Source organism: Crocuta crocuta, unplaced genomic scaffold, assembly GCF_008692635.1.
Source record: "Crocuta crocuta isolate KB4526 unplaced genomic scaffold, BGI_CrCroc_1.0 scaffold30, whole genome shotgun sequence".
In the NCBI taxonomy this organism is placed as follows: Eukaryota; Metazoa; Chordata; class Mammalia; order Carnivora; family Hyaenidae; genus Crocuta; species Crocuta crocuta.
In genome coordinates, this window is record NW_027528345.1 from 1,829,543 (window position 1) to 1,853,410 (window position 23,868).

General features: G+C 34.0%; 1 protein-coding gene across 1 annotated transcript in view; it reads left to right on the forward strand.

Annotated features, from left to right (window-relative positions):
* Positions 1 to 23,868, forward strand: part of LRRK2 (leucine rich repeat kinase 2) — a 144,963-nt gene that overhangs the window by 57,882 nt on the left and 63,213 nt on the right. The window contains exons 21-30 of the mRNA XM_077753653.1: positions 244 to 502; positions 3,487 to 3,675; positions 10,732 to 10,850; positions 11,262 to 11,331; positions 11,837 to 12,054; positions 14,317 to 14,567; positions 14,853 to 15,001; positions 18,565 to 18,658; positions 21,199 to 21,385; positions 22,686 to 22,867. Coding sequence (XP_077609779.1) covers positions 244 to 502; positions 3,487 to 3,675; positions 10,732 to 10,850; positions 11,262 to 11,331; positions 11,837 to 12,054; positions 14,317 to 14,567; positions 14,853 to 15,001; positions 18,565 to 18,658; positions 21,199 to 21,385; positions 22,686 to 22,867 — 1,718 coding nt within the window. The remainder of the gene's footprint in view (positions 1 to 243; positions 503 to 3,486; positions 3,676 to 10,731; positions 10,851 to 11,261; positions 11,332 to 11,836; positions 12,055 to 14,316; positions 14,568 to 14,852; positions 15,002 to 18,564; positions 18,659 to 21,198; positions 21,386 to 22,685; positions 22,868 to 23,868) is intronic.

The following is a 23,868-nucleotide window of genomic DNA, read 5'->3' on the forward strand; positions in this document are numbered from 1 at the left end:
CATGTTGGCTTTTTCATGGTAACTGACTCTCATGTGGCAGATTATTTGGCTTATGCTCCTCTGATATTTGTGGTGCTAACCTTATTGAATTTTCATAATCTATTTCAAGGACGTGTTTTGCCTTATTTTGTTTCTGTCTAAATGAGGGTGTAGAGAAAAATCACACCAAATCCAACTTACCAGTCGACCAAAAGGAAGGCATACAGGCTTTTAATATGTTTGCCTTCTTTTTTCCTTTAATAGGTGTGTGAGAAAGCGAGCAGTCCCAAATTGGTGGAACTGTTACTGACCAGTGGATCCCGTGAACAGGATGTCCGGAAAGCGCTGACAATAAGCATCGGAAAAGGTGACAGCCAGATCATCAGCTTGCTCTTACGGAGACTTGCCCTGGATCTGGCCAATAATAGCATTTGCCTTGGAGGATTTTGTATAGGAAAAATAGAACCTTCATGGCTTGGTCCTTTATTTCCAGATAGGACATCCAATATAAGAAAAGAAACAAGTGAGTATTAGCAGGAAGATTTTGTCCAAGTCTTGTTTTTATTGGCATTCTTTTAAGCACTAATATTTTCATTAGGTTTATTTCAGTTTGGTACAACTTAAGCCAAAAATATTGTGAAGGTTTGGATATCTTTTTTTTCTTGTCATGAGATACCTTTTTTTGTCATGAAATGTTTGAGAGTGTTATTGTGTTTAATTCTTTATGACCTAGCAAATATTTTATAAAGATAGAGCGGAAGAGTGGGATGTTTCTGAGTAGTTGCTCTTTAAAGAAACATATATTTTTTTTATAAAAGTAATCCATGCTCATTTTAAGAATAGAAAAATGCATAAAAACATAAGGAAGAAAATAACTATTTTGTCCCTTATCAATGTAGATTTTCTTACTAGATTTTTATATGCTTACATATACATATTCATTAAAATGTATATGCAGAAACTTACACACATGGATACTTTGCATTTTCATGTTAACATATTTAATTTTCAGTTTTTCAATATTTCAGTTAAAGAGGTATTTTCTTTAAATTTTCAAGTTAATATGTATTTTGCGTGTATTGAGTATATTAATGACAAGTTAGCATCATCTCCTATTAAGATTTCTGTCATTTCAGATGTCAGTCACTGACACTAGGTGTGTTTTTAAAGCTTGAGCTCCCTGTTTCCCTCTGTTAACTCACTTTCATGACTGCTTCCTTCCCTACAATGATCTTCACCTTAAGTACTCTCTTGTTAATAACATGTTTGCTTTACTGTCATTTTTCTGAGGCATTTACCTGGCAATACCTTATTCCTGTTCACTCCCTCCCCGTCAGCAAGGTAGCTGCAAATGCTGCTGGAAGAAAGTATCTATCCATGCCTATTAGTGCCTCTACAAATTCCAGGTTTTCAGCATTCTGGTGGGCCCTAGAAGACCCGGTTAGGCTGAAGTTCCCTAAGTTTCTCTCCCTTCTTTTTTAAAAAGTAGGCTTCATGCTCAGTGTAGAGCCCAATATGAGGCTTGAACTCATGACCTTGAGATTAAGACCTGTGCTAATATCAAGAGTCAGATGCTTAACTGACTGAGCCACTCAGGCTCCCCCTTCCCTACATATCCTAAATGTGTCATATACTCTTCCAGTGTTAATCTAGCTACCTAACTGCCTTATCTTCTGTCTCACTTGTCTATTTCTTCTTCTTCTTCTTTTTTTTTTTTTTTTGCTTCAGCCCCAAATCACTTTTTACAAGAAAACATTCCTACCCACGTGAAATCTGTGTGGGAGATCTTTCTCCATGTTCCTGTAGCACCTTGTTTCTTACCTGTACTAGCATTTATGACATTATATAATTGTATTTTTTCTTTTTATGATCTACCTTTTGGTAGATTACATGCATCATAAAGTCAATGTCATTTTTTTTCCAGTGTTGTAACTTTAGCATCTAACTAGTACTTTGTGCATTGTAGGGCTCATTAAATATTTATAATATTGACAAAAATAAAAATTTGGTAATTAATTATGTTGATAAACATATGTGGAAATAGGTGTTTCACACATTATTGATATGAATTAAAATTATCTTCTTTTGAGGACAATCTGGCAATATCCATTAATATTTTAAATGCACACCCATACTTTTTTGACCAGCTACATACTGACAGGAATCCATGATATAGGCATGTTTAAGGTACACACAAAGTCATGTGCAAGGGTTCACAATAAAATATTGTTTATAATAGCAAGAGATTAGGAGAAAAAGCCCAAGTATCCTTCAAAAGGAACTATTTGAATCAATCATGGGACATTCATGCAGTGGAATGCTTTGCAATCATTGGAGAAAAAAAACATCTAACAGATCCAAATGTTCAGATAGAGAGTGCATTATTAAGTAAAAAAATAAAAATAAAAGAGCACAGAGCAGCGTTTTTTGTATACTCATGTTGGTGAAAACACAGTTGAGATATGGTAGTCACAAACATTTGAATACGAAAAGACTCTGTCATAAGAAAAACCCCAGACATGCATTACTTGGTTTCCTCTGGGGACTTTGGAAACTAATGAAATATGATTAGATCCCATGTTCTATCACTTCAAGCAATCTCCTCCCAACAGCTTGCTTACTTGAATCTCTGATTTCTGATGAACAAGGATTGTGGGCCCACTGGAGAGGGAAGAAGGGAGATTTACTATCCACTGTATTCCTTTTATTCTATGTGAAGTTTTTTTTACCTTTGATAAGTCTCACCTAATTAAAAAATACAATCATGTCATTTGATTGAGTGGAAGCATGACCATAGTTATGAGTAAAGAACATTTTGGATTCATAGCTTTAAATCATTTTTCAAGTACTACTTGGCTGAGCCTCATACCATGTCATGTGTGCTATGAAAGTAATATATGAAGAAATTTTGCAAGCTGTATATAACACAATGAGAGCTATGCCAACTTATTTCTTTATAATAGAGCATAATATAAGATATAATAAAATAGGAGTATGTTAACTTTTAAATTCCACCAAATTTCCCACTTAGCAAATAGTTGATAAAAACGTAACTGTATCATTTGTTGAGCATCTTCTGTTTTCTAAGCATTGTGCTAAACATTCTATATGCACCATTTCCTTTAATCTTTTCCATAACCCTATGTTGTCGTCTCCACTTCCCAAGTGAAGAAACTGACACTCAGAAAGCTTATGTAACTTGCAAGTGCTATTGCTGTTATTTGAGCACAGGTCTGTCTGACTTCAAAGCCCAGGCTGTTTCCCAGGTCAGGTTCATTTCATAAATATTCAGTTTTGTCACCTACACCAAAGCTTTGAGTAAATTTTTATGATTTCTAAAAAATTTAAATTCACTGCCTGTTTTTTATGCAATGTCATGGTTATAAAGTGACTTTGGAAAGAAAAATAAAAATTTCTCTTGAAGTATGAGGGTATGTAAGGAACTTTGGTATGATCTGTGTTTATGTTTGTTGATTTCTGAGTTGCTGGTATATCTTTTTACTGTAGATATAGGATCCATCCTAGCAAGAATGGTGCTCAGATATCAGATGAAAAGTGTTGTGGAGGAAGGAGCAGCCTCAGGCAGCGATGAGAATTTTCCTGAAGAAGTACTTGATAAATTTGATGAATGGACCTTCATTCCAGACTCTTATGTGGACAGTGTGTTTGGTCAAAGTGATGACCTGGATAGTGAAGGTATTTATTCTGAAAAAATATTCCCTTTGTGTTTTAAAACATTTATGCACGGGTATTGAACAATAGAATAATTGTTTTAAAACCTGATTTAATTCATTTGGAAGACTTGAGGAAACGTGTTCATGATTGGAAGCAGTTAATGCTAACTAATTCCAGCTAATGCAATGACTGTCAAGAAAATGTATCTGCACTTCTGAAGTATTAGAATATTGACCATGATCTGTGAATGATGACTAATGTAGTGAAAACACTCTGAATCAGACTAGAATTGGATTCCATGTTCCATCATTGACAAGATCCATTTGTGGCTTTGTAAGCCCCTCACCCTTATTGAAGATACTGTTGCCAACCTTCCAGGATTAGAGAAAATGTGTGTAAAGGATTAGAGAAAATGTATGTAAAATGTCTGGTAGAATGCTTGCCAAATAGGAAATGCTTCATAAAAACAGCTTTACCTTTAGAAGAATTAAAGTAATATTAATATTTTAATAACACCTTTGAAATAACTTAAAATAATTGACATGGCAATATATATAATGACAGTAACTAGGACAGACATATTTAACATAATGCAATTTGGTAAACATGGGGTGTAGTGCTTTTTTATTAACATGGTATGATTAACCCATGAAGGTATTTGAGAGGGCGTACAATAAGAGTTCTCCCCAAATCCCCAAATCTCTGGCCCAAATATTTTCTTTTTTGGCCCAAGTGTTTTTTAAAATCCAACTTTATTTAGATATAATTAATATGAAATAAAATGTACCCATTTTAAGTGTGTGTTTTCATGGAATTTGAAAACTTTGTACATCCATGCAATCATCAACATTATTAAATTATGCAAAATTTCTATCACCTATAAAAGTTCCTTTATGCCTTTTCATAAATCCTCCAATCCTTTGTTCCTGCAACCACTGATCTGCTTTCTGTCACTATAGATTAAATTAGTATTTTCTGAAGTTTCATATGAATAGGATGATACAGTATGTTCTCTTTTAAGTCTGGCTGTTTTCCAAAGTAGTTATACCATGTTGTGCTTCCTTCAGCAATATGAACTTTCTAGTTGTTGTACATCTTTGTCACACTATACTGCTTGATATCATCAGGCACTTTAATTTTAGCTGTTCTAGTGAAGGTGTAGTCCTAGGTCATTTGCGCTTTATTTTCATTCCCTGATGACTGTAGATATTGAGAATATTTTCATGTTCTTATTGACAGTTCATATATTTATTTTGTTCATATATTTATTTTGTGAAGTATCTGTTCAAAACTTTTGCTAATTTTTAGTTGGGGTGTTGTCTTACTATAGTATTACAAGAGCTCTTTATATTATAAGAGTTCTTTATATTTTAGGTAAAAGTCCTTTGACAATATATAAATTGCACATATTTTCTCCTGATCATTATTTGTCTTTCATTTTATTTAATGTCTTTTTTAAAGAGCGTAGGTTTTCAATTTAGATAGAGTACAGTTTTTGAGTTTTTTTCTTTTATGGTTTGTGCATTTTTTATTCCATTTAAGAAATATTTCCTATCCCAAATTTGTGAATATTTTCCCCAGGTTTCCTCATAGAAGTGTTAAAACTTTAGCTTTTACATTTAGTCTATAATCCATTTTAAGTAATTTTTATGTGTGTCAGTGAAGGGTTGACAGTACTTTTTTTCCCATATGAATATCCAGTTTTTAAACATCATTTTGTGAAAAATACTGTATTTCTTCATTAAATTAATGGCATTTTAATTTAAATCCAATTTAATTGACCATATAAGTGTAGTTCTATTTCTGCATTCTTTATTCTGTAGAATTAATTTATGTCTTCATCCTTATGCTGATGCCATACTGCCTTCATTACTTTAGCCTAATAGTAGCTCTTGAAATCAGATAGTGTAAGTCTCTGGTGGTTTTTGTTTGTTTGTTTTTTCCAAAATTGCTCTCACTATTCTAGGTTTGTTGCATTTCCATATACATTTTGAGTAAACAAATTAATTTTATGCTGGAGTTTTTATTAGATTTAAATATGTACATTTAATGTAGAATTACCATATTCATTATATACTATTAATATTACATAATATAGAGTTAACATATCAATAATTTTTTAGATAAATCTATAATAAATCTAGGGTAATTGATATCTTAATAATATGACTCTTTTGACATATGACTATATATATTTTTATTTATTATTTACAGTTTCTCTAATTTTTTGTATTGTATGTTTTCTGATGGTATTATAAATAGTATTGTATTTGAGTTCATTTTTCCAATAGTTCACTGATGGCATAGAGAAATATAGCTGATTCCTTTGTGTATTAATACTGCATTTTGTGGCCTTGCTTAACTTATGTTTCTAGCAGCTTCTTGTTGACTTCATAGAGTTTTCTATGTTCACAATAAGGCCACTTGCTAATCTATATGTCTTTTTTTTTTTTTTTCTTGTCTTAATGCATTGGCCAGGGCTTCTAGTACTTTGTTGAATAGAAGTGGTCAGAGTAGGCATTGTTCTCTGTTTTCCAAATTTAGGGGGAAAGCATTCAGTCTCTCATCATTAAGTATGATATTATCTATAGTTTTTTTCATAGATACCCTTCATCAAGTAGAGGAAGTTCCATTCTTGTAATTATTTGCTGGGTCTTTTTATTACTAATGAGTTTTGGAAAATGCTTTTTTGCCTCTGTTGAAATGGGCATTTCTCTCTTTTATTCTGTTAATATGGTTAGTTTTGTTGATTGACTTTCTAATGTTAAATCAAACTTGCATTTGTGGGGTAAATCTTACTTGGTTATGATATATTATCCTTTTATATATTATTGAATTAGATTTTCTAAAATTTTGTTAAGCATTTTGCATCTGTGAGGAGTATTGGTCTGTAGTTTTATGTTTCTTTATAATTACGAGAGTAATGCTAGCCTCTCTTAAATGAATTTGGAAGTGTTTCCAACTCCACTATTTTCTTAAAATTTTTGTATAAGAAAGGTAATTATTTTCTTCTTAAGTGTTTGATGGACTTCAGCAGTAAAGCTATGTAGGTTTGGAAATTTATTTTTGGGGGCGTGCTATTTTTATCATAAATTTAATAACTTTAATAGCCTTATGGTCATTTTGATTTTCTATTACTTCTTGTATGAGTTTTTGTAATTTGCAACTTTCAGATAATTTGTCCATTTTACACAATTGTCAAATATATTTAATTTATTCATAATAATTCTCTTACTATCCCATTAACCTTTGTAAGAGATACCTGATCTTTAATTCTTTTTTCCAAGAACATTTATGCATCATTTTTATTAGATCAACTTTAAAAAGAACTTGGGAGCTCTTTCATAATTAAACACTGCTTTTCAAATTGCATGACTTTATTGTCTATCTGTATATGAGTTCTGAAATTCCTTACCTGGTGTTGATAAAGGTCTAGGTTTTACAACTGGTTAATGTGTTGAGTTAGAAGCTTTCTCTTTAAACAGGATTGAACATATATAGGTCTCTAGTAGTTTCAAATTTGTTTTAAATAGAGTCCGGCTTGGTGACAAGTTAAGGGTCCCACTTAAATGAAATGAACAGGTTTTAAATGGTTATTAAAGAAATGGCTATCCTGGATTTCTTGATCCATTCACAGTGATCTCCAAGAAATTAAATAAAGATTTCCAAAAAATATACAATATAGATAGACCTGCCTAGAAAGCACAACCCGCAGATAGTATAATGTGACACTTTGTACAACTTTAGAATTAGATATTTATGGGGCGCCTGGGTGGCTCAGTTGGTTAAGCATCCGGCTTCAGCTCAGGTCATGATCTCACGGTTCATGGGTTGGAGCCTGCGTCGAGCTCTGTGCTGACAGCTACCTCAGAGCCTGGAGCCTGCTTCGGATTCTGTGTCTCCCTTTCTCTCTGACCCTCCCCTGCTCACGCTGCCTCTCTCTCTCTCTCAGAAATAAATAAAACATTAAAAAAATATAAAAAAAAGAATGAGATATTTAAATAACACAGGAGCTCCCAGATAAAAAGGTTGTTGCAGTATACCCGAACAATCACACAGACCCCCCCCATCAACAGAACACAGTTTCTACTAGACCTAAAGATGCTTTAATTCTTGACGTTGCTAATTTGTGTCTTTCTGTCTGCTTGTTCTTTAGCTCAAGTTTATTAATTTTATTGATCTTTTCAAAGAATCAGGATTTTGTTTCATTGATTCTTCTCTGTCATTTGTCCATTTTCTTTTTTACTGATTTTTGCATTAATCTTTATTTCCTTTATTTTGCTTATTTTGATTTGATTTGGCTCTTCTTTTTATCGATTCTTAATATGGAAGCTTACAACCCTGATATTTAGACCTTTTTGTTATTTTCCAGTATAAACATTTAAGATGAATACAAATTCTTTTGGGGACCCCTTTAGCTGCATCCCACTATTTTTATATGTTCTGTTTACATTCAGTGGTGAAAATGGTCTGATTACCTTTGTGGCCGTTTTGGATTCATGGATTATTTAGAAGAGTGTTGTTTGTTTTCCAAATATTTGTAAACTTTTCCAATAACCCCTTCTTATTGATTTCATATTTAACTTTGTCATGGTCAGAGAATCTACTCTAATGTATAGTCTTTTCAATTTATTGAGACTTGCTTTGTGGACTACTGTCTGGTCTATGTTGGTGAATGTTCTATGCGTCACTTAAAAGAATATGTATTCAGCTATTGTGCGGTCAGGTCAAATTGGTAGCATTTTTTAGGTCTTCTGTATCTTTACGAATTTTTCTTTCTACTTACTGTATTTGACGAAGAAATGTTGAAATTGAAGTCATGGATTTGTTAATTCTTTCAATTCCATCCTTTTATGCTTTCTGTATTGTGGAGCTTTGCTACTGAATGCACAAAAATTAAGGATTATAATTTCTTTGGTGACTTAAACCCTCCATATTGGTCCATCTAGTCTCATTTTCTTCCCCTTGAAGAACTCCTTTTTACATTTCTTAGAGTGCAAATGTGTTGGAAACCCCTGTACCAATTACTGAAGCTCTTTTTTCACGACTCTGCCCCAGAGCTCCCAGCTTAGTTTGTTTCTATGAGTGTTGATCTCCATCTCTTCATCTCAGGAAAACCACTGGGCTTTTCTTAAATTCCCGCTCACTGTGCCTGTGGCCCTTAATGGTCTTCAGGCAGAAAGCCGGGGTGATCATAAGGCTTACAGAATTTGTCTCCCTTCTTTCATGCACTACACCATCCTGAACTGTGTTGCCCAGTGTTGAAACCAGTTGTTTAAAATATTTCTTCCAGCAGGCCCCAGTTGCCTAATGGATAAGGCACTGGCCTCCTAAAATATTCCTTCCAAGTTTCTAGTTGTTTTTTGGGAGAGAGCAGGCTTGGTGTCTGTTACTCCATCATGCCTGAAAGAAGAATTCTCATGAAGTACTTTTTCTCTTCATGGTTTATTGTCATTTCATTAAGTATTTTTAAATAAAGAAAAATGTTAGAATTGCTGACATAAAAATAATTATAAAATGCCTTCATTGCTTCTACAAATGATATGCTAATAGAACTTTCACAAATATAAAATGGGATAATTATGAAAATGTAATAATTATAAGATACGAAAATGTAATAATTATAAGATATAAAAATGTAATTAAATGGAGTCTATTTTATTAAGATCCTTAAGCATGAAATAATTAAAATTATAGGCTACATTAAATTTTAATAGTGAACCAAGTAGGAAGTGTTAGTATCATTTTTAAGATTTATATAAATATTACAAAATTGATTTTTTGGATATATAGATTTTATAATTTGTATTGACACTTACAATTCATTCTTTATGCTTGTAAGATAAAGAGTGTTAGAATTTATAATCTCCTAATTTTTAAGTACTGTCTCCCTATTTTTGTCCTTATAATTTATTTATTGATCCTTATTTTGTTGAAAATGGATAATTTTCATTTTTGGGGGGTTTTTTTTGAGAGAGAGTGCTAGCAGGGGAGGGGCAGAGGAAAGAAGGAGAGAGAGAGAGAGAGAGAGAATCTCAAGCAGTCTCCATGCTCAGCACAGAGCCCACTGCAGGCCTCAGTCTCACAACCTTGAGATCACAACCTGAGCAGAAATGAAGAGTCACTTAGCCAACTGAGCAACCCAGGAGCTCCCCAAATCCACAATTTTAAAAGTTGTTCTTCTCGGGGTGCCTGGGTGGTTCAGTCATGGTGCCAGACTCTTGATTCTCACAGTTTGTGAGTTCGAGCCCCATGTTGGACTTTGTGCTGACAACGCGGAGCCCAATTAGGATTCTTTCTGTCTTTCTGCCCCTCTCCTACTTGCGCTCTCCGTGTCTCAAAATAAATACGCAAAATAAATAAATAAATAAGGGTTTTTTAAAATGTGTATTTGTTTTTGAAAGAGAGAGAGACAGAACGTGAGTGAGGGAGGGACAGAGAAAGAGAGAGACAAAGAATACGAAGCAGGCTCCAGGCTCTGAGTAATTCTCCTCTCCTATCTCTCAGGAGAATATTGCCAGCTAAACTCATTATTTTACTTTAATGTCATTCAATTAATGAAACCATATAATATAAAATTTAAATAGAGATGTTGTCAAGATCGCTAAATTTAAATAATTTAGTGTGATTCCATTATTTAAATAAGATGTGAAAAGTTGCTAAAAGCAACCAAAAAGAATAACATTGATCAGATTTTTGTGCAAACTTTCTTTGCTTCCTATACCTATATGTATTTATTATAGCATGTAACTATTTTTTTACTGACTTTTTCCTACTGTAACTATGAGCTCAGATGAGATGTGGGTTGTTTTTCCTGCTTATCTTTATTCATCAGTTTTTCAGTGTCTGCTCTAAGATAGCCACCCAATAAATATTTATGGATGAAGAGAAATGTAGCTGAAATTTGAAAATGAAAAGCCAACATAGTTCATTATTTCTATTTTAAAGCTACAGTGGGAGCTGGGCAATTTCCTTCAATGAACATATGTGTTATCTTTTATGATTCTACTGTGATACTTGCATCTTATAACTGAGTCAGCATTTCTTATTTGCTTTTATTTTATCATTTAAAAATAGGAAGCGAAGGCTCATTTCTTGTAAAAAGAAAATCCAATTCAATTAGTGTAGGAGAATTTTACCGAGATCGTGCCTTGCAGCGCTGCTCACCAAATTTGCAGAGACATTCCAGTTCATTGGTAAGTTGTGATTAATTGTGATTCTGTTGTGTGTTTTGTTACTGGTGTTCTCTTGATAACTGAAATCATGTGTCAAAGCTAGGAGCTACTGGTATAGCAATTCCCTAATATATGAAAACTTTATATGATGAATATATGTATGTACAAACCATTTTAAATATATATCTCTTGCGCTTTTGAGGCCATATGTGTTCTAAGTACACTTCAAAATGATTTATCTTTTTTTTTTTCCCCCCAAAGTTCCCTGTCTATGAAGCCCAGGTTAAGTCTCTGTTTTACGTTGTGGCTTGGTCCTCTGAGTACTTTTACTAGAAATCTTACACTGATTCTTAAGGGAACCAGATAGGAAACTGTCCTGTTCTCTGCAAGAAATGACGGTGATTTTATTATAAATGCCTATATGTTTAATAGGGGCCCATTTTTGATCATGAAGATTTGCTGAGGCGAAGAAGAAAAGTATTGTCTTCAGATGACTCACTCAGTAAGTATTTGAAAATAATCATGAATAAATAGATGTTTTGAGGAAATACAGTACTTTGTTAAATTTCCTCTTTTCAAATCTTCTGGTGTTAATTTCATTGTACATAACCTTCAAATCATATGTGCCTAACGATATCACATACTTTAGAAAAATGAGATAGAGTTATAAGTTTAAAACTTTCCCTTTTATGATGTTATGTAGGACTAACTCTTTTATCCTTCTTACTACTTTTCTGAAATGTAAATAGCACCCTCAACAATGCAACTCTTCATCTCCTTCTCCAGGTCTATTGTTTTTTTTTTTATACTACTTATACCATTTGATTAAATATGTATCATTTATTGTCCACCTCTGCCACTGGAACATAAGCTCTGTAGTTTGGTTTTCTACTGAATCTCCAGTGCCTTGAAGGGAGCCTGATGTTGGTAGGTGATCAGTAAATATTTACCAAGTGAACTTAAATTATTTGCTTATATTTCCATTATTTGTTTGTTTTTGACAAAAGGGTCATCAAAACTTCAATCCCATATGAGGCATTCAGACAGCATTTCTTCCCTGGCTTCTGAGAGAGAATATATTACATCATTAGACCTTTCAGCAAATGAACTAAGAGACATTGATGCCCTAAGCCAGAAATGCTGTATAAGTGGTCATTTGGAGCATCTTGAAAAGCTGGAGCTTCACCAGAATGCACTCACGAGCTTTCCACAACAACTGTGTGAAGTAAATTTAATTTATCCTTATAACTCAAGATATTTCAAGAGCTTTTGCAGTTTTATCTAACTTGCATGGTTAAATCTTTATAAAGAAGGATCTACTTCTGCATCATTGGACAGTAATTCCCCCCATTCTTATAGTTTTCACATTAGTATCAGTCTGTGTGGTGGTCAAGAGCATCTTTGAGGATGGGGACCTGATTAAAAGGATTGCTGGGTTCTGTCCTGATGATACATGTGTACAGGGTAGGATGTATTAAGGCTATCCAGTAATCATGCCTTCAAATATTTAATTCTAGTAAGACAGCTTAACCTGTTTAAAGCAGGTAGACTATTAGACCTGGTTTGATGGCTCTGGCTCTGGCTTAGTTACCAGCTGTTTCACAGAAAGTATGTGTTACTTCAGCTACTCTAAGCCTTCATTTCCTTAATGAAGGAAAAACATAGAGCCTCAAAAATATAGAGCCTCAACTAAACTATCCGTAAGGCAAGTTAATGTAACTTAAAAGTTGATTCTTTTTGCTCAAAGTTCCTGTTTTCAAAAGTTAAAGTATTAAATGATCTGCTGATGCTGTAGTCCTCTGAATATTAACTTTATTCATCATTTTTATATACTGTGGATCAGAAGTCCAAGAAGATACACTGATGAGTTAAAATAATCTTAATAAAATAGTTTAAATTATTAAACTGAATTCTTAGACCGAGCTGCAAAGTTTGATGAAAAAGTATCTTTCTTCCTTTTTCTAAACTATTAAGTTTACAATAATTTGAGACTTTTTAAAGCAACATTGCATGTTTTTACGTATATTTAAGGCGGTTTTTCCTTTAAAGTGTGTGTATTTGGAGAGAGAGAAAAACATGATCTTCTTGCAACCCCAGTGTCTAAAATGTGTTTACTCTTTCCCTCTCCCCTCTTTGCCTGTCTGAATCCTCCAAGTCACAAGGGTCTCATTTCCTTATGCTTTTCTTTCCTTCTCCCCTTTTCCCTCTAGACCAGGTTGGCTCCCCACCTGATTTACATTTACATGGCATCCATGTCTTTCCTGCAATGCTCATTCACTTATAAATTTTGATCGAAGGTATATTCTCTTCACTAAGTTGTTAACTTCTTGAGAACAGGAGCTGTTTCAGACTTGTTCATGTCTGTTCTCAGTGTCTGGTAAGGTCTTCCATACAGTAAAGGCTCAGTAGATGATTGTTGAATTAATTACTGACACTTGGTACACCTTCAGTAAATGTTACAAAGTAAGTAAAATAGAACTAGAATTTAGCCTAGCTAAAACAAAGAGAATTTGAAAAGAGCCTGACAGGTTGAGATACATCAAGGTATTTAAAGACCAGACCAGCTGAGAACCTCTTAAGGAGACTTTAACTTGGCACCACTAGATGGAAATTTTTTAAATCACCACTTGTAGCTGTCTATACCAAAAAATTTCCTGGTTAAAATTTGGGAATAAATAATGTAAAAATATTTTTTTGAATAATCTAGTAGGATCTGAAGCAATGAAAGTTATTTTGAAACAACTTCTGGGGCAAAGATCCATTAATAAGCTTTATAATCATGTCACACTTTAGCATTTCTGTGAGGATAAATATATTGGTATATAAAGAAGAGCAGGGAGAAGAGATTATTTTTGAATTGTAGCCCTTTGACAATAGTCTATACCAAAGATTTAAAAAATTGACATATAAATGGAAGGTTTCTTATTATCATGGTAAATTCAGAAAGTGCTTAAAAATGGAATATAGAGATTTGAAACAAAAAATTTCATAAAAAAACAGGAAATCCTAAAATGAAACCTATATACAATGACTACTTTTGTGGTTAAATCTTATTTACATTAAAATGTATAACAATTTCTAAAAGCTAGTATTTAAAAATGTATTTCTGGGTTATTTTGTACTGTTTATTCATTAATTAATTCAAATACTTGTTGAGGCTTATTCTGCTTCCATTTCACTCTTTGCAGGAATAATTTACAGAAAAACCCAAAACAAAACAAAACCCAATCAAGCTCTTAACCCCGATTTTGTGAATTGCTGTTGACAGTTTACCTATTATATTTTCCTGGTTTTTACCCATTTAATAGTAGGGATGGTGGATTAGTCATTATACTGAGATTCTCTTGCGGATTGTGTTTTCAGGTTTTTGGAAAACTCTAAATGGTTCTAGTTACCAGAGGTATGGAAGGCAGGAATATTAGCTAATTTTAAGTTTTTCAGATGGTTTTCATATAGTTAGAGAATTTTTAAAATATTGTCTTTCCAGACCCTGAAGTGTTTGACACATTTGGACTTGCACAGTAATAAATTTGCATCATTTCCCTCTTACTTGTTGAAAATGAATTGTATTGCCAACCTTGATATCTCTCGAAACGACATCAGCCCCTCAGTGATTTTGGATCCTGCAGTGAAGTGCCCAACCTTGAAACAGTTTAACTTGTCATATAATCAGCTGTCTTCTTTTCCTGAGAACCTTGGTGATGTGGTAGAGAAATTGGAACAGCTCATTTTAGAAGGGTAAGAAAGGGGCTCATTAAATACAATAGGGTTGCCTTACATTGAAGTTTCATAAGAATGACAAAATATGCTGACATTATTTTTATACTAATGGGTTTTAAACCATAATATAAGAGACTGAGAGAATTTATATTATAACTTCTGTCAATTGACTTAAATTTTGCCAACTGATTTTAAAATTAATCAGTCTGCTTTGATGCTATTCTTTGAAGGCAAATTGTTTTTTTTTTCTTCAAAGCATATGAATTTATGCAATTTAATCCTCATTTTGTTTCTTATAACTAGAAATAAAATATCAGGAATATGTTCCCCCTTAAGCCTGAAGGAACTGAAGATTTTAAACCTTAGTAAAAACCACATTACATCCCTATCGGAAGGCTTCCTTGAGGCGTGTCCTAAAGTGGAGAGTTTCAGTGCCAGAATGAATTATCTTGGTAAGTGTTCTATGTGATCTCCTCCTAACCAGCATTAGAGGATGAGTCATACATGGACATTTTAGGTGGGGATATAAAGGTGGCATGTCAATTTAAATATAATGGGGGGAGTTTCAGATATAAAGTTAACAGGTCAGTGATTAAAGCCATGAAGACATGGGAGAAACTTAAATGCATATCGCTAAGTGAAAGAAGCCAGTCTGAAAAGGCTACATACTATATGATTCCATCTATATGACATTTTGGATAAGATAGAACTGGGGACAGTAGAACAACCACTGATAGGAGTTTGGAGGGAGGGACAGAGGGATGAGGAGGTGAGTGGGACTTTTAGGATAGTGAAACTATTCTGTATGATACTGTAAAGTGGGTACGTGTCATCATACATCTGTCCCAGAGGACATACAACACAAAGAGTGAAGTCTATTGGAAATGATGAACTTTAGCTAATAATAATGTATTAATATTGGCTTACCAATTATAACAAATACACCAAGCTATACAGGTTACTAGTATTAAGGATAAAAATGTGTGGGGGAGGCTGTTTCTGGGAATGTAAACTGGGGAAGCCCCTCTGGAAAACAGTGTGGAGTTTCCTCAAAAAATTAATAATAGAACTCCCCTATGACCCAGCAATAGCACTGCTAGGAATTTACCCAAGGGATACAGGAGTGCTGATGCATAGGGGCACATGTACCCCAATGTTCATGGCAGCACTCTTAACAATAGCCAGATCATGGAAAAAGCCTAAGTGTCCATCAGCTGACGAATGGATCAAGAAGATGTGGTTTATCTATACCATGGAATACTACATGACAATGAGAAAGAATGAAATCTGGCAATTTGTAGAAACATGGATGAAACTTGAGGACGTTATGCTGAGCAAATAAGTCAGGCAGAGAAGGACAGATACCATATGTTTGCACGTATAGGAGGATTAGGAGGAACTTAACAGAGGACCATGGGGGAGGAGAAGGGGATAAATAGTGGAGGAGAGGGAGGCAGGCAAACCATGAGAGACTCTTGAATGCTGAGAACAAACTGAGGGCTGATGGGGGTGGGGGAGAGGGGAAGGGGGGTGATGGGCATGGAGGAGGGCACTTGTGGGGATGAGCACTGGGTGTTATATGGAAACCAACTTGATAATAAACTATTGTCAATAAACTTGACAATAAACTAAATGTGTGTGTGGTGGGGTAATGATGGTGAAGAGAGAAGGGGTTTATGGGAACTCTTTGTACTTTCTGCTCAATATTTCTGTACACTTGAAGCTACTCTAAAAATATTTTTAAATTCTAAAAACTTAAAAATTAAAATTTTTAATAGTGAAAAATTTTTCCAATTAAAAAATTATAGCAGATTGCTGTTGTCATAAGCTAAGATGACAGTTCCTTGGACTCCCACATAGTCCTTATACTGTGGTTCATTTTAGTCTAGGAAACTAAAAATGTGTATGGCTGCATGAGTTGATTGAAGCTGGAATACTAAGTGCCCAATTGAAGTTTACTCAATTGTTTGGATTCTAAGTATAGTTACTGTTATTATTTCTTTTAGAAATAAAATTAATCAGTTAATAGTTTTCAGATTAATAAGGTTAATATGTATTCATTGAGCACATCTTCTGATATTGCAAGATACTACAGTAATACGCTATACGATCATCACTTTTATTAAAAGTTGGGAAATACTCCATTTTTCTCTTAGCATGTGAAACAGCAGGAATTATGTTTATTTGTAGTCTATCTGAATATTCTAGTATTAAGGGACAAACAAAATACTTTTATGGAAATAAATGGGGATGCCCAGTATTTTATCTTCCTTACGAAGATAAAAGGACACATGCACCTTGCCACCCATGTGACTATTCTATACTGACTGACTCTGCAAACTAATTTTTAATACTGCTTAAAAGCAGAATACAGTTTGACCTACCCTAAAATATTTTATTTTGCTGGAACTTCCAGAAGCTAATAATGATAAAATCTATGTTAATTTGCATGATATTTTCTTCCTTTTTCCCTCTTCTAGGCCTCTTGAATATTGACCATGTTCCTACTATGGACCTGAAAATGGGGGATAGAGTGATTCCCTCACTAATGAGCAAGGCAAACCCAGTCTCTGTCCTTAGGGAATAAGTGGTTAGGTTCAGAAGATAGGCATTCAGTAACTAAGCTAAGTTCTGTATACAAGGAAAAGTTGAGGATGCTATGAGGGTACCTCTGTGGGGATCACATACAGACTCTGGAGGCAGGGAAATGTTTCTGTGCCTCTGACACTTAAGTTGGATCTGGAAAGAAGAGCATCCCAAGAACACTGAGGCTTGATTCATACGTCATCTCAGCTGAATCTCATAAAAATCCTATAGCTTAGGACAGGCATGATCCCTGATCAACTGAGATTTTTGTGTGATTTATTTGGGAGTGTAGAATGAATTAACTAGTTGTAGTGAAAGCATGAATACAACCAAGTTCAAAAATCTGTTTACTTTGCACTATACAGCTGTGTAGTTTTAGGGTCTTAAAATTTGGAAAGATACCCTAGAGAGGGGATATCTGAGCAGGACCATTAACCATTACAAATAATCCCATGTGAAATGTAGTTTCAGTTCTTTGACTTTATGAGAGTCTTTTCCATACAACATCTGAACCTCTTAATTCTTAAGTGGAGAGTCATTTATTTTACCAAAATTAGATATAGGTGAAAAATAATAGCATGTTCCTTTTCGGCCTCTCAGGAAAACAGCCTTGAGCAGTATTTTGGAACTTTGACCCTTGAAGATTTTACTAGAAAAAGCATAACCCACTGAAAATGCTAAGAAGTAATTTCTCAAGCCACTTTCATAGAACCATAGAGTTTTAGATCTCTAAAGAATCTCAGAGTTCATCTGGTATAGCTGCACTATTTTACAGATGACAAATAGGCTGAATGATTTGTTCAGTTTCCAAAGTTGTGTTCCACAGAGTCTTATTTATTATACTTCATGCTGTATTTTCTTCTTGGAAGTTCATAAAATATATGAGAATATTGAGAACGCTGATATATTTTACTTTATTTTACTCAATGTGTCCCCAGTCTCTTAAGATCTTATGGTCAAAGAATGTTTTTATTAAGTAACATCCGCTATTATCCCATAGAAGACTTTTTACTTGATGCTACTGTAAAGAATTTTTATCTTTACATTGTATTGTGTATTAGTTTTCAAAGTGTTTTGTTATACTTAGTTATGAATAATATGAATTAATTTATAATGTTTGTACACAATACTATTACATATTTGGAATGAACATTCTAACAATTTTTACTCTGTACAGATGTGGGGCATAGATTTATGTTTGGATAATTGTTTATCTTTCAGATGCAAATATTCATATAAGAATGGAGTATTATTTTAATGTTTAGTGTTAGAAGTAAAGATATTACCTTATTTTAAAAGTAGATTTTTTTTGTCAGCATGAAAATGGAAATTGAATTAAGTGACAGGTCCTTGGTAGCTGTCTTATTGTTAAGTCTAATGGAAATCTAGTTAAAATATTAAAATGTCCCTTTTCTCCCTTTTCTTTTAGCTGCTATGCCTTTTTTGCCTTCTTCTCTGACAAGCCTAAAATTGTCCCAAAACAGGTTTACATGTGTGCCAGAAGCAATTTTAAATCTTCCACAGTAAGTTTGTTATTTTAATTTTAAAACCGCATGAGCTGGAACAAAGCTTTCAGAAACATGGTTTTGATTTAGGATATCAATTGATTTATAATTGTAATTGATTTCAGTTTAATGTTCTTAAATCTATGAATGTTTGATTTTTACTAGGAAAAAACACCCAAGTTGTTACTTGGACTTTTTAACTTTTATATTAATTTAGGGTGCTATTGTGTTGAAACAATTTAAGGTTAAGTAATGGTTGCACTGTTACAAACGATTGAGGATATAGTGGCTATCACTTTAACTTTAAAATTTTGCTTGTTTTCAGAGGTTGATATACTACTAAGATATTATTAACTTTGAAATTATACTTATGTTTGATAAAACTGGAGATAGAGTGATTCCCTCACTAATGAGCAAAGCAAAGCCCTTAGGGAATAAGTAATTGGGTTCAGAAGACAGGCATTCAATAACTAAGCTACATGCTGTGAGGAAAAGTTGAGGGTTATACAAGGGTACCAGGGGTGGAGGTGGGAGGGGGAATCTCGCCCAGACCGCGGAGGCAGGGAAATGTTTGGTGAAGACATTTTTGGTGAAGATTAGGACAGTTTATATAGCTCCAGGTATTTGGGGATGTTTCTAATTAATTTCATCAAAAAACGAAAACTTCCTGTGTCATCTTAAATACCATTGTACTTGGGTTGTACTTATATTATAAACCAAATCCATAAGTGTATATATGCAAATATATGTATAGGCAAGTAATGCTTAGTTATAATATAGCCATGGAAGATGTCAAACAGATGTATAATAGTTAATTTCAGTCTGGCTTTAGAATATGTCAGACACCGTTTTAACTGCTCAGTGGTGGATCCTGTCTTTAATTGTCCTAATAAAACTGTGAAATAGGTGCTGTTATTATTTCCACTTTATAATGATAACATTATTTTATTAAAGAGATGAAGTAACTTGGCCAAAATCACAATTTTTAAACATTGGTGCCTCAACCTTCTAGTCTTAACTCGTACATATAGGCACCTCTAGAAGACAGGTAGTCCTATATTTTAAGAATAATAATATGCCAGGGGCACCTGGGTAGCTCAGTTGGCTAAGCACCTGAAGCCGTGATCTCACAGTTCATGAGTTCAAGCCCCATGTCAGGCTCTGTGCTGACAGCTCAGAACCTGGAGCCTGCATCAGATCTGTGTCTCCCTCTTTCTGCCCCACGCCCTCATGCTCTGTCTCTGTCTCTGTCTGTCTGTCTGTCTGTCTCTCTCTCTCAAAAATAAATAAACATAAAAAATAAAAATAAAAAAACATAGTATGTTCCTGAAGATGTGCTGGAAAGTCAAATACTTATGAAAGGTAGTTAGCAGATACATTGCCATAAAGAAGGTTTCTTCCCAGATAACTAAAAATATTATTCAGCCCTTAATTACGCTATACTTTTAGGCAACATCTCTAGATATACATTTCTAGCATTTTGTATGTAATCTTTAAAACAAATTTCTTGGAAACAAAACAATATGCAGTTGGCCAGTTTAAGTCCCCATTGAAGTTAACAGGGATTGTTTTTGAACAATCTGGTGATTCTTAGCTTTATCTAAGTTGTATTGTTTGTTAGATAGGCATATCTTTTCTCTAAAGCAGTCCCGTTAATTTTCTTATTTTCACACATCTTTATGAGATAGCTAGGGCAAAATCCAGGATCATTGTAAAATAAGAGCAAAAATGATGTTGTGTAGACCCGTATCTTGGTCTAGAAGGCTGTACAACTACGTGAGCTTAGTTAGAACCAATTCACCATGGCTCTAATATGTTGTATGAAAGGGATCAGTATATAACTGCAAAAGTCCAGGCAACCTTTACATACTCAAATATATCACAACCACTGACTGTCTTTATTCTTCCTACACACGTACGCTTATATGTGACATGTGCTTTTCTGTTGTCCCTGCAAACTTTGGGGTAGTGTACTCCTGCATGAAAGCAACCAGTTTGCTCTGCGCCTGCTGTATCCAAGACATCATGTTCAGTGTTGTGATATTTGTCACACTGAGACAAGCTGTTAAAAGGTTATGCCCATGCATGTTATTAATTAGCTTTAGGACATAACCTCTGAAGAATCCTTCCAGTAATGAGGGAAGTAGAACAGAAAAGGGAGTAGCTACATATTTGTAACTCTTGTATAGAAGGCATACTTATAAATCGTGCATAGAAATTACCATTTTTGCCTTTGTTAATTATGATTTCTCATGCATCATAAACATTGTTAAACACTTGGACTTTCATTCTAAGATTGACATTTTTATGCTTCTAAAGTAAGGAAATTATGCTTCAATTTTGTTTTTAATGGTCCTTGTTCATTTAAATGTTCCTAATGAGACATACTTTTTTTCTAGTCCATATATATCTCTATACACATAAAAGAACACATACATACCTAAATATGAATAATACTAGTTTTAAAGTTGTGTCTCTGGTGAAAATTACTTGTGATGTTATTTCACGTATTTTGGCAGCACTCATTTGGTTTCTATCTTGACATTGTATTGTTTTAGCTTACGGTCCTTAGATATGAGCAGCAATGATATTCAGTATCTGCCAAGTCCTGCACGCTGGAAATCTTTGAACTTAAGGGAACTCTTGTTCAGTTTTAATCAGATCAGCATCTTGGACTTGAGCGAAAAAGCACATGTGTGGTCAAGGGTAGAGAAACTACATCTTGCTCATAATAAACTGAAAGAGGTAAGAAGTCATTTTATTTGTTGAAAATGACTGCCGATTTAAAAATGTGCATTTGTTATTTGAAAATATCACAAATTGCCATTTTGAAATCTGTTATTTGATATTTCTTATACATCTAATCCTACCCTGAAGTAAATGGGCATATTAGCATAGATTAACTTTCTTAAAAATCACTTTGTGTTCTATTTTTGAAGAATTATATGAATATATATTTAATTATGAAAAGGTGTAATGCTGTAAGTATTTTTCACTAAATCTCTGATCTGTTCACAGACTCACAGATACTCTATATTTCTGAAGTTGTTGCTGAGCCATGCATAGCATTTGTTTTTCAGCTGACTTTCCTATTTTCTGAAACTTCTGCATTCCTCCATCATGCTTCCCTTTACCCTAATGGGTCGGCCTTCTTTGCTTCACTCCATTGCCTCTGTTATAAATCTAAAACTGATTATCCGTTCATTTGAGAAAAAAATATATTTTTGCCAACTTCAGTTTTTTTGCCAAAAAGAATTAGGTTCAGAAAAACTGTGGGGGCATCTGGGTGGCTCAGTTGGTGAAGTGTCTGTCTTTGGCTCAGGTCATGATCTCCCAGTTTGTGAGTTCAAGCCCCACATCAGACTCTGTGCTGACAGCTCCGAGCCTGAACCTGCTTCAGATTCTGTGTCTCCCTCTCTATCTGTACCTCCCCCTCTCATGCTCTGTCTCTCTCTCAAAAATAAACCTCAAACATTTTTTTTTAAAAAAGAAAAACTGAATATTTTTGGTACCTGGGTTTCTTTCTTTTTTTCTTTTTTGCCAGCAAATCAGTGTTCTCTGTTGTAAAAGTAATGCATACTGTTAATGATTTGGAAGAGGAAAATAAAAAGACCTCCTATTGGGATACTACCTAAGGTGTAAACATTTATTTATAAGAACATTAACTTGTATGTAAGTTTATGACTAGATCTTTATAGTTTTAGTGAAGAACATAGTGTAAAGGAACAGACTGAAGTCACAGATTGGGTTTAGGTAAATATAAAAAACTTCTTTACTTTCAGTGCTGTGAGGAGGAGATGAAATATGTTACCAAGGGAGAATGGGTTTTTAAAGATTATAAATAAGTGACTTAGTTTGTTTTGGGTAAGTTGTTTATAGTTATGTATATTTGTATTGAAAACTATGACAAACTCTGCTGAAAGGTTATGCAAGTTGCAGCTAGGCTCTCTGAGCCTTTCTCATTTCCTAGTAAGCATCTTGTTTCTTGGTAGCACACATTTCTTCCTTCCTACCAACAGGGTTTGCCCTTTTTTATTTCATAAAGATTCCTCCTGAGATTGGCTGTCTTGAAAACCTGACCTCTCTTGATGTCAGTTACAATCTGGAACTGAGATCCTTTCCTAATGAAATGGGGAAATTAAGCAAAATATGGGATCTTCCTTTGGATGAACTACGTCTTAATTTTGATTTTAAACATATAGGATGTAAAGCCAAAGACATCATAAGGTTAGATAATTTTATTTCTATTTTTTAAATTAAGTTTGTTTCCGATTTTTTTTCAGTCTGTGACTTTGATGGATATAATAGTTACAATTTAGGAAATAATATATAGTACTGCTTCATGGTAATACGCTGTGTGTCATTTGCCTTTTATTTAATAAATGGGTTCATTTGGTGCCGCTGAAGAGCCTTTCATTTTCTCCTAGCCAAGCTGATGTTGAGAGAATGACTTTCTCTCCTTATCCATGCTTTTCATTAGAAATGTACTCTAAAAAGAAATTATTACTATTTGGTCTCTTGTTACACATATACATTCTAAAGAAATATAGCAAAGTATAACTTCTCACTTGAGAGCTGCATTTCATATAGCAAATGGTTACCATACGTCTGTTATATCTTAAAGCATTATAGATACTTAAATGATATAAGATTACTAACTTTGAGTTTGCCTGTGAGGGTGAATACCTCCTGTCCCTGGTCATTTTTGAAACCACCTAAACTCTCCAGGTATCACTGCTCCTGCTCTGTATACGTTACAAACTTCAAATATCTTTGGTGGTAGACTTCATCTTTCTCTGTGTCACCTTTTGAGTGTGTCAGTCGTATTGTTACCTACTTGTAAAGTTGTTTAATCCCATTTCCAAAAAATTACTCCTATCTATATTTATCTTGCAGGTTTAAACTCATTTACTACCTCTCTGTATCTGTGACTTGACTATAATATCCAACAGGGCAGGGACCATGGCTGCGTTCATTCATAGTTTGATTTTTGGCACCTAACACCGGGTCTACCATATAATTGATGATTGTTGAGCTACCAGTGAACTACATACTTACCTAGTTGTCTTATGCTTAAATTTTCTTACATTACATTTAACTTTTTATCTCCTTATAAGGAAAGATTTGGTTTTCTGTTCCCCTGGACTTGATTTAATTTGCACAGAAAGACTTTGTCACCAGTGAAGCTAAACATGATTACCTTTTACCCGATTGTTTCCCATGATTTT